Source organism: Pongo pygmaeus, chromosome 1 (genome assembly GCF_028885625.2).
Source record: "Pongo pygmaeus isolate AG05252 chromosome 1, NHGRI_mPonPyg2-v2.0_pri, whole genome shotgun sequence".
Lineage (NCBI taxonomy): Eukaryota > Metazoa > Chordata > Mammalia > Primates > Hominidae > Pongo > Pongo pygmaeus.
The window spans coordinates 52,505,902-52,517,430 of record NC_072373.2 but is presented as its reverse complement, the minus strand read 5'-3'; the positions used below and the strand labels follow the sequence as shown (position 1 = coordinate 52,517,430).

Sequence of the window (11,529 nt, the reverse complement as noted above, 5' to 3'; positions counted from 1 at the left end):
TACCGCCTGTTCCCCCAATAACCTATGGAAATAAAAATAAAATAAAATAGAGTACAAAATAATTCTGCAAGGCAGAAGCTATTATTATTTCAATTTTGTAATTTTTATTAAAATATAATATATTAACAGAAAAGTGTACATATGTTAAGAATTCTCACAAATTTAACACATCCATGAATCCACAACCCAGAACAAAGAAGGAATATACCAGCACCCCAAAATCCCCCTACCAAGTTACTGCCTACATCTACCCTAGTATTAAACATTATCTTGACTTCTAATAACATAGATCAATCAGTAGTTTTATACTATTTAAATGGAATCATATGGGAAATACATGTATATTTTTATGTCTGGTTCCTTTTGTTTAACATTTTGGTTCTGAGATTCATCCATTTGAGGATACAGTAGATAGCACCTTTTCTAAATAGTATTGCATTCTGTAAATATGCCATAATTTATCCATTCAACTATTTATGTAAATTTGGGTTACTTACAATTTATAAAAATCGTTGACATCTGCTTATTTTCAATTTTTTTTCACACAAAACCTCTACCTAGATGCTATCATTAACATTTTACTATCGTTTTCTTACTAATTTTTAAATGCTTCAATTAACCTAATTTTTAAACAATAGGTCTCCAGAATGTATTCATTTTGCATAACTGAAACTTTGTTGCCTTTGACCAAAACCTCTTTATTTTCTCTTCCCTGCAATCCCCTAGCAACCACCACCATTTTACTCTCTGTTTCCACTTGTTTGACTGTTTTAAATTCCACACATAAATGAGAGTATTGAGTGTTTGTCTTTCTGTGTCTGGTTATTTCACTCCACATAATGTCCTCCAGGTCCATCCTTGTTGCTGTCAGTGGCAGGATTTTCTTCTTTTTTTAGACTGTATAATATGTCATTGTATGCATATAAAGTTGACCCTTAAACAATGTGGGGGTTAGGGCTGCTGACTCTCTGCACAGTCAAAATTCTACATGTAACTTGACTCTCCCAAAACTTAACTACTAATACCGTGTTGTGAACTGAAAGCCTTACCAATAACACAAATAGATGATTAACACACATTTTTTATTATATGTTATAGACCATATTCTCACAATAGAGTAAGCTAGAAGAAAGAAAATGTAACTAATAAAATCATAAAAAGAGGAAATATATTTACTAAGTGAAAGTGGATCATCATAAAGGCCTTATCCTTGTCATCTTCATTTTGAAAAAAGGAGGAGTTGTTCTTGGTGTCTCAGGAGTGGCAGAGGCAAAAGAGGTGGAAGAAGTGGAAGTGGAAGCAGGAAAGGCAGGCAAACTTTGTGTAACTTTATGGAAATGCATTGTAATCTCTGATGTTTTCTTTTTTCAATTCTCTAAAAATGTTTCTACACAGTACCAATCTTTCTTTCCCCATTTGCTTTAGTTTCTCTGCCCATATCATAGAAGGGTCCATATCATAAAAGAAGACAAAAGCAGTCTTGAATAATGAGAACCCTTCTGCCAGATTGTCTAATGTAAATTTGTTTTCTGGCACTGCTTCTTTTATATCTTCTTCCTCATCATTTGGCACTGGTTCAGAAGCACTCTTCTCCATCAAGTCTTCTATTAATTTCTCTGCTGTGGTGTCTATTACCTCTTGAATTTCTACAAAATTCATATCTTTAAACTTTTCACTCCTTATCTTTTTTTCTTTTGCCATATCCACAATCTTCCTTGATTGGCTCCATTGTAAATCCTGTGAAGGCATGCACATCTGGACAGTTCTCTGCAGCAGGAATTTATTATGATCGATGGCATTCACAGCTATTTATATAACAACAAATGACATCTTCAGTAGTGTAATTCTTCCAGACTTTTATGATGCTCTTGCTTTCAGGGGTTCTCTATCTGGATTCTCTTCCAGAGCATTGACAATCTTTTCCATATGGTAATGTGTGTAATGAGCCTTAAAGATCCTTATAACCCCCTATCTAGAGGCCAAATTGAGTTGTATTTGGGGGAAAGAAGATGACTTCTACCTCTTCATTGTTGAACTCATGCGGTTTTGCATGGCTGGGGCATTGTCCAATATCAAAAGAACATTAATAGGAAGTTCCTTACTGGCAAGGTACTTCCTAGCTTCAGGGACAAAGCATCCATGGAACCAATCCAGAAATAGAGTTCTCATTGTTCAACTGCGGTTCTCTTGTCGTACAACCAAGAGACTGGCAACAGGTGTTTCTCTTTTCCTTTCAAGGCCCAGGAGTTACCAACTTTATAGATAAGGGCAGTCCTGATCATAAACCTGACTGCATTTACACTAAATGGTAGAGTTAGCATACCCCTTCCTGACTTAAATCTTGGTACTTGCTTGTCTTCCTTACTAATAAATGTCCTTTGTGTCAGTTTCTTTTATTTAGGACATTTTTGTCTGCATTTAAAATGCATTCAGGCAGATATCCTTTCTTCTCAATGATTTTCTTAATGGCAACTGGGAATTCATCTGCTGCTTCTAGGTTGGCAGAAGCTACTTCTGTTTCCTGAAATTTTTAAAACCAAAACTTTTTCTAAAATTATCAAACTATCTTTTGCTGTCATTAAATTTTCCAGCTTTAACTCCTTTACTTCCCTTTGGCTGTAAGTTGTCATATAATGACTTTGTTGTTTTATGAATTATGTTATAGTCTATAAGGGTGCCTTTCCTCTAACAATCTTGCACCTACATAAAAGCTACATTCTCAGTACAGAAAGATATTTTGCAAAAAGTGCAAGGTTTTTGTGCCTGTTGGCATAGATGCAGTGATGGCTATCCAAATTTCCTTTTCTTTCTTTACAATGTTCCTTACCCTAGATTCATTTACCTTGAAATTGTGGGCAACTTCATCTGCAGACCTCAATCTGTAGTACATATCAAGCAATTCAACCTTTTCTTTTGGTATCATGACTTTTCTTTGCTTCTTGGGAGCCCTTGCAGTATCACTAGCAGCACTTGGTATGTGCTTCCTATTGTTATTCAAGGTTTACAGTATCGCACTAAATACAATGAAGAATACACAAAAACCGAGAGAGATCTCCTCTTTTTACTGCAATACACAATTTACTAGAGTGATGAACTGCTCACATGGAAATGATTAGCATCACATGGCATTTTAAGCAGATACAACACTGGAGCTCACTACATAATAACAGGAGGTGGCTATGAAATTATTACAGTAGTACAGTATATACTACAAGTAATTTTATGTGGTTATGATTTATTACTGCGTATTTATGCTTATTTACATTTATCTCAGCTGTGAATGGTCTCAGGTATGGTCTGCAAGTGTTTGTGTGTGTAAATTTTAATACATTTTGACTTCTTTCAATAGATTTGTGTATATTTTATGGTAGTATATAATGAAAGACTATTATCTACATATATTTATGCACACATGGTATATCTAATTTTTTCTTAATGTTTTTAATGTTTCTAGGTTACACAGTTTACCTGCATGTTTTTTCAAATTATCACAAGTCTCCAAAAAGTTTTCCAACATATATATTGAAAAAAAAATCTGCATAGGAGTGCACTTACATGGTTTAAACTCATGTTATTAAAGAGTCAACTGTACTGCTTTTGAAAATGCATTCATCAGTGAACACTTAAGTTGTTTCCATATCTTGACTATTGTAAATAATCCTACAATGAACATTGGAGTACAGACACCTCTTTGAGGTACTGAGTTTAATTCCTTTAGACATATATTCAGAAGTGAGATTTCTCGATCAAATGGTAATTCTACTTTTAATTTTTTAAAGAAAACTCCATATTGTTTTCTATAGCTGCACCTTTTTTACATTTCCACTAATCATGTATAAAGGTTTCCTTTTCTCCACTTTCTGACCAATAACAGATCTGAGCTGACATCTCATTGTAGTTTTGATTTGCATTTCCCTAATGATTAGTGATGCTGAACACATTTTCATATACCTGTTAGCAATTTGTATGTCTTCTTTGCCAGTTTTAAAATCAGGTAATTTATTTTCCTATTAAGTTATAGGAGTTACTCATATATTTTGGATATTAATGTCTGCTATGATTTGCAAGTGTTCCCCAAAGTTCGTATGTTGGAAATGTAATCTCCAATGTAAAGGTGTTGGGAGGTGGGACATTTAAGATGTAATTAGGTCGTGAGATCTCTACCCTCACGGAAGGATTAATGCTATTTTCAAGGAGGGTAGGTTAATTATTGTGAGTGTGAGTTCCTAATAAAAGGAAGCATTTGGCCCCCATGATGGTTAATATTAGATGATATGATTTGGCTGTGTCTCCACTCAAATCTCATCTTGAATTCCCACGTCATGGGAGGGACCCAGTGGGAGGTGATTGAATCATGGGGGCAGGTATTTCCTGTGCTGTTCTCCTGATAGTGAATAAGGCTCATGAGATCTGATGGCTTTAAAAGGCAGAGTTTCCCTGCACAAGCTCTTTTTCCCTGACATCCTTGTAAGATGTGACTTACTCTTCCTTGCCTTCTGCCATGATTGTGAGGCTTCCCCAGCCACGTGGAACTGTAAGTACATTAAACCCCTTTTCCTGTATAAATTACCCAGTCTTGAATATGCCTTTATCAGCAGCCTGAAAATGGAATAATGCAGTAAATTGATACCAGGAATGGGGTACTGCTGAAAAAATACCTGAAAATGTGGAAGCGACTTTGGAACTGGGTAACAGGCAGAGTTTGGAACAGTTTGGAGGGCTCAAAGACAGACAAATGTGAGAAAGTATGGAACTTCCTACAGACTTGTTGAATGGCTTTGTCCAAAATGCTGATAGTGATATGGACAATGAAATCCAGGATGAGGTGGTCTCAGATGGAGATGAAGAACTTGTTGGGAACTGGGGTAAAGGTCACCCCTGTTATGTTTTAGCAAAGACACTGGTGGCATTTTGCCTCTGCCCCAGATATTTGTGGATCTTTGAACTTGAGAGAGATGATTTAGGGTATCTGGTGGAAGAAACTTCTAAGTAGCAAAACATTCAAGAGGTGACTTGAGTGCTGTTAAAAGCATTCAGTTTTGTAAGGGAAGCAGAGCACAAAAGTTAGGAAAATTTGTAGCCTAACAATGTGATAGAAAAGAAAATCCTATTTCCTGAGGAGAAATTTAAGCCAGCTGCAGAAATTTGCATAAGTAGTGAGGACCCAAATGTTAGTCTCCCAAACAATGGGGAATATGTCTCCAGGGCATGTTAGAGGTCTTCACAGCAGCCACTCCCATTACAGGCCTGGAGGATTAGGAGGAAAAAGTGGTTTCGTGGGCTGGGCCCAGGGTCCTCATGCTGTGTGCAACCTAGGAACTTGCTGACCTGCATCCCAGCCGCTCGAGCCAAGGTGGAAAGGAGTCAATGTAGATCTCGGACCATGGCTTTAGAGGGTGCAAACCTCAAGCCTTGGCAGCTTCCATGTGGTATTGAGCCTGCCAGTGCACAGAAGTCAATAATTGGGGTTTAGGAACCTCCACCTAGATTTCAGAGGAGGTATGGGAATGCCTGGATGCCCAAGCAGAAGTTTGCTGGAGGGGCGAGGCTCTCATGGAAAATCCCTGTTAGGGCAGTGAGAAGGGAAATGTGGGGTCAGAGTCCCCACACAGAGTCCTTACTGGGTTACCACCTAGTGGAGCTGTGAGAGGAAGGCCACCATCTTCCACAACCCAGAATGGTAGATCCACCAGCAGCAGCTTGAACCCGCACTTGGAAAAGCTGTAGACATTCAACCCCAGCCCATGAAAGCAGCTGAAAGAGAGCCTGTTCCCTGAAAAGCCACAGGGGGAGAGCTGCCCAAGACCATGGGAACCTACCTCTTGCATCAGCGTGACCTGGATGTGAGACATGGATTCAAAGGAGATCATTTCAGAGCTTTAAGATTTGACTGCCTTGCTAGATTTCAGACTTGCGTGGGGCCTGTAGCTCTTTGTTTTGGTCAATTTCTCTCATTTGGAATGGCTGTATTTACATAACGCTTATACTCCCACTGCATCTAGGAAGTAACTAGCCTGCTTGATTTTCCAGGCTCCTACATAAAAGAAACTTGCCTTGTCTTGGATGAGACTTTTGACTGTGAACTTTTGAGTTAATGCTGAAATGGGTTAAGACTTAGGGGACGGTTGGGAAGGTATGATTGGTTTAGAAATATGAGGATATGAGATTTGGTATGGTCCAGGACAGAATGATGTTTTGGCTGTTTCTCCACCCAAATGTCATCTTGAATTCCCACGTGTTGTGGGAGGGACCCAGTAAGAGGTAACTGAATCATAGGGGTAGTTTTCCCTGTGCTGTTCTTCTCATATTAAATAAGTCTTACAAGATCTGATGGCTTTATAAGGTGGAGCTTCCCTGCACAAGTTCTTTTTGCCTGCTGCCATCCACGTAAGATGTGACTTGCTCCTCCTTGCCTTTTGCCATGATTGCAAGGCATCCCCAGCCACATGTAACTGTAAGTCCCTTAAATCCTTTTTCCTGTATAAATTAACTAGTCTCAGGTATGTCTTTATCAGCAGTGTGAAAATGGACTAATACATTAGATATCAACTTGATTGCATTTAAGGATGCCTGCATAGCTGGTAAAGTATTGTTTCTTGATGTGTCTGTGAGGGTGTTGCCAGAGGAGATTAAAATTTGAGTCAGTGGACTGAGAGATAGAGACCCGAGATTGACATTTGAGTCAGTGGACTGGGAGAGGGAGACCCATCCTCAATGTGGGTGGGCACCATCCAATCAGCTGCCAGCACAACTGGAACAAAGCAGGTGAAAGAAGGTGGGAAAAACTGGCTTGCTGAGTCTTCTGGCTTCCATCTTTCTCCCACGCTGAATGCTTTCTTCTGTTCCTCCTGCCTTTGGACATCAGACTCCAGGTTCTTTGGCCTTTGGACTCTTGGAATCACGCCAGTGGTTTGCTGGGGGCTCTCAGGCCTTTAGACACAGGCTGAAGGCTGAACTGTTGGCTTCCTTGCTTTTGAGACTGCTGGATTCAAATTGAGCCACTACTGGCTTCTTTCTTCCCCGGCTTGCAGACAGCTTATCCTAAGACTTCTCCATTTCATCACATGAGCCAATTCTCCCTAATGAATTTCCTTTCATGTATACATATATACTATTAGTTCTTTCCCTCTGGAGAACCCTGACTAATACAGATTGGTACCAGTAGTTGTTCTAGAGGAACAGAGTTTTAAGGAAGGATTTCTTTAGTTGGTTTTGGGGTTTCTGGAGTTGGCTGTTTAATCTGATTAGATCCAAAAATGCTAAGGACTCTATTTCTAATAGTATGGAGAACACTGATAGTTTTTGATGTGAATTGTTTAGAGAGTTATGCAAAATAAATGCATTTGATACTCCTTATTAACTGCTCCAGAGAAGCAAGGAGTTTAGTGTCTTATAAATAATACCTTTGACCATATGTGGAGAACCAAGGAATATAATGAAGTTAGTTGATTAGTCCTAAGTTCGCTGAACAAAGTGATGAAAGAAAAGGATGAGCTCAGGGATTCTAACTCCCATGGGCAGACTTTGAGACTCTATCAGATTTCACCCATAAGAATTAGACATCTGTGGCCCTGAAACCACAGATACTAGTAACAGTGACTCAAAGCGTAGAAAAAAAATTACATTTCAATACTGAATCATTTTCAGGTCTGTGGTGCATAACTATACAACAAGATTCTATTATAAGCAATAACATGTTCCTTCCACTTCAAATTATAACACCCATCAGTTCAATGGTAAGAATTTTTAGTAAATATAGTGGTGGGTATATTCTTTTTGTGAGCCTACAAGGAAGGGCTCACTTGCTTATCTGGGTGCTTTAGCCAGTCAAGGATATGGATAAGGATGCCATTGATATGAATTTGTGAGATTGTTTTATCCTAGTCTCACTTCTTAGTGAGTAGACAGATCTTCAATTTCTAACATTTGTTTTATGAAAATTCAACTTACCTACAAAAAAGGTGTAATCAGCTATTATTTCCTTTTAGTAATAAGATTACATTGGAACTACTATAATACTTTAAGATAATAGACAGGAATAATATAATCATCTTATGACATATTAGTTTATTACATGCATAAAACTATAAATAATAAAAAATGAAGAATGTAATGAACAGTTTGGTTTTTTAAAACAAAGTCAGATTTTAAAAGTTGTACACAGAGAGCAAAAATCACTTTACATACTCATGATTGACTTTAATATTTCTTTACACTATACATACTGAAAATGTTTACATTTACTAATAAGGAATGCCAAGCGTATCCATCACCATTTGAATAGCTTGCAGGGGATTTGTGATTTCTTCCATGTTATCTCTTCTCAAAACCCAATTTGGCTTAAGTCTGTTTAAAAAAAAAAAAAAAAAAAAAAAAAAAGCTAGCGTTAATAAAGTTCTTCTCTTAAGAGTTACCTTCACCTTTTTTGTCTTAACTAAATTGTAGCTACTCCTGAACACATCATTTCCCTTACAAACTGCTCAAAGAGGTGGGAGAACTTCATATTATTGCCCATCACTAGTTCCAGACTATTTCTCTCCATCCTTTCTAAAAAATAATGCTGGCTTCTTTGAAGCTTATGCTATTTAGCTTGACCACTGCCTTTTGGTCATCAGCCAAACTCTCAGTGTCTTATTCCTTGTAAACCTGGTTCTTGGTCTCCTCTTACCCACTGTCACCGTTCTCAGCAACAGCAACATCTATGTGGACAAAAGGCCAACAACCTAGTCTGTTTTTACCCCGCTTTCCTTCAATTCTACCTTAACCAATCCTTTTTAATATGATCACATACTAGACTTTGTCATCATCAGAAAGTGTGTGACCACTGAAATCTTAATTTGAGACTTCCGTTCTCCATCCACCATTTCTGATTCATCCATGTCATATGCTCCAGCACAGTCACTGAACCAGTTCTTCTACCCCACTGAGATCTCCATTTCATTTGGCCTCAACACATACCCAACATCCACCAGAATGCTGTCCTTACTTTTCCTGTGTATCTAGCTCAGGAGCATCAGTATTATCAAAACCTTTGCAAATGCCATTAACTGTTGTCTCTCTCTCCTACCAAACTAGTCTGAAGAATTCTACTTGGATTTCAAATTGAGTCAAAATATCTGCCTTCTCCATTCCTATACAGCTGCATATTACTAAAAATGTTTACACAACCAAGCTGACTTTATTTTTTGCCAATAATTGCAAATCTAAAATGAGGATTTGAAATTGCCAGCACACTCCCTTTCTCTCCAAGATGACTATCTTGATCCTTTCCTCTTTTCAAACTTCCCCTCCATACCCTCTGAGCTGCTTCTGAGTTGTTGAGTTTATACTCTCAAACTTATTGAGAAAATAGTATCAAACCGAGGGAGTTCATGCATCTTCTCACATAATTCCCTACTATATGCATTTCCATCATCTTATTTTGTCCTGTTAAAAATCCAAAGATATATCAATTGGTGAGCGAACAAAGTGTGGTACGACCATACAATGGAATAGTACTAAGTGATAGAAAGGAATGAAATTCAAATCCACGCATAAACATGGACAAATTTCAAAAGCATTATGCTAAGGAAAAGAATCCAGTCACAAAAAGCTATCTACTATATGATTCCATATATGTGACAGTATAAAAATGGCAAAACTAAAGGTACAAAAACCAGATCAGTAGTTCCCAAAATCCAGGGAATAAAGAAAGAGAACTGACAACAAATGGGCATAAGGAAACTTTGTGTTATAGAAATATTTTGTATCTCAGTGGTGGTAGTTTCCTAACTGTATACATTTGTCAAAACGAATTGAATTGCATACATTTAAAGGATGCATTTATACTGTCAGTAAATTTTACCTCAAAAGCCTGACCTACATCAAAATTTTAAGAGAATCTATTCATGTTAGTATGAGCTTTTAAAACATAATGAATATTAAATTCTACCAAGTCCCTAAAAAACATGTAGAAATGGTCCCATTAATATAGTTCAAGCAAATGAACTTTACATTATGCTGTGAAATATGCATGCATAAAACCAATTTATAACTACATTATACAATTTATAATTATGAGTATAATTATAAAGCTAATGGCTGTGTAACCACTCAGGTCAAGAAATAGTGTGTTGTCAATAATGTAGGATTTGTACCTAGTATAGAGAATTGCTAAGTCTCAAGAAGGAAAGAAGGAAGGAAGGGAGAGAGGGAGAAGGGGGAAGAAAAAAAGGAGGAGGGAGAAAGAAGGAAGGGAGGAAAAACACTAATTAAATGCCATGACAGTTCACCAAAATAAATTAAATCTTTTTGCCAATAAAATCAGAAAATGTCAATCTAAATTTCCAGAACGAGAAATTTCAAGAATCAGGGTGATTATGGGAGGACTGGAGGTTGATATTTTGGCTAAGAAGGACTTTTGGCACTTCTTAAACAGTGTAGTTTGTCTTTCATGCAAAATAAAATAAATAAAATAAAATAACAAAACTTATAACAAGCTTCTTAGCCTTAGCTCTTAACTATTTAATACAAGAAGTTTGTTGAATAACTACTAAATGTCCAAAGCTACAGTATAATGTTATTTCATTATTTACCAAGATTGCCTCTTTTAAATTTACCAAACATTCCATTCTTATTCATATGTTGTTTCTCCACTGAAAAGCACATCTTGTTTATGGTAAGTGCTCAATAAATATTTGTTAAATGAATGAATGAACACTGACACAAATTTATGGACTATATTTAACTGCTTACCTTGAAACTATTCTGGTCCTTACAGGTGTTTCTGGGATAAAAGGAATGCTTATAGAAGAATTCTTCTTTTGCTTGTAAAGTATTCTTTCAGTATTCATTTTATGTTTATGAGCTGTAAGTTTGTAGAGACTGTAAATACGGTCAACAACTTTGGACCTACTTCGTACCTACAAAATAAAATGCACAGTTACTAAAAAGTAATAAGAACTAAAATTTTATCTCTTTTAGACTAGCAAAATCAAACATAATAAATAAAAACTATACAGTAAACCTTTTTTTTTTCTTTTTTGAGATGGTCTCTCTTGCTCTGTCGCCCAGGCTGAAGTGCAGTGGTGCGATCTTAGCTCACTGCAACCTCCACCTCCCGGGTTCATGCCATTCTCCTGCCTCAGCCTCCCGAGTAGCTGGGATTACAGGCACCCGCCACCACACCCGGCTAATTTTTTTTTTTTGTATTTTTAGTAGAGATGGAGTTTCACTGTGTGAGCCAGGATGGTCTCAATCTCCTGACCTCGTGATCTGCCTGCCTCGGCCTCCCAAAGTGCTGGGATTACAGGTGTGAGCCACCGTGCCCAGCCTGCAGTAAACTTTTAAGCTTTGAATAATCAAAGAAACCTCACCAAGTTTGGCAGGTAGATTGATTTAAATTACGAGCTAATTTGCAAGGCAATTATAAAGAAGATAAATATTCAAAAGTTGCATACTTAACTCCACATTGAATACAAGAAGGAATTATTATAGTCAACATAAGAATTATAGTCAACATACCTATCATATCCAGTTACCAAGTCTTGA

The 11,529-nt window shown here is 37.2% G+C and overlaps 1 protein-coding gene across 4 annotated transcripts in view; it reads right to left on the bottom strand.

Moving 5' to 3' along the window:
• Positions 1 to 8,047: 8,047 nt before the first annotated feature.
• The window catches only part of ASPM (assembly factor for spindle microtubules), a 62,466-nt gene continuing 58,984 nt past the window's right edge, over positions 8,048 to 11,529 (bottom strand). For 3 of the 4 annotated variants that reach the window (XM_054452140.2, XM_054452166.2, XM_054452150.2), the window contains 2 exons: positions 10,735 to 10,901; positions 8,048 to 8,346 (listed from right to left, as the gene is read on the bottom strand). In XM_054452140.2, the coding sequence (XP_054308115.1) occupies positions 8,244 to 8,346; positions 10,735 to 10,901 (270 nt within the window). In that variant the 3' untranslated portion in view covers positions 8,048 to 8,243. Of the gene's footprint in view, positions 8,347 to 10,734; positions 10,902 to 11,529 lie in introns of those variants that run through there. The other variant, XM_054452156.2, reaches the window with a different exon arrangement.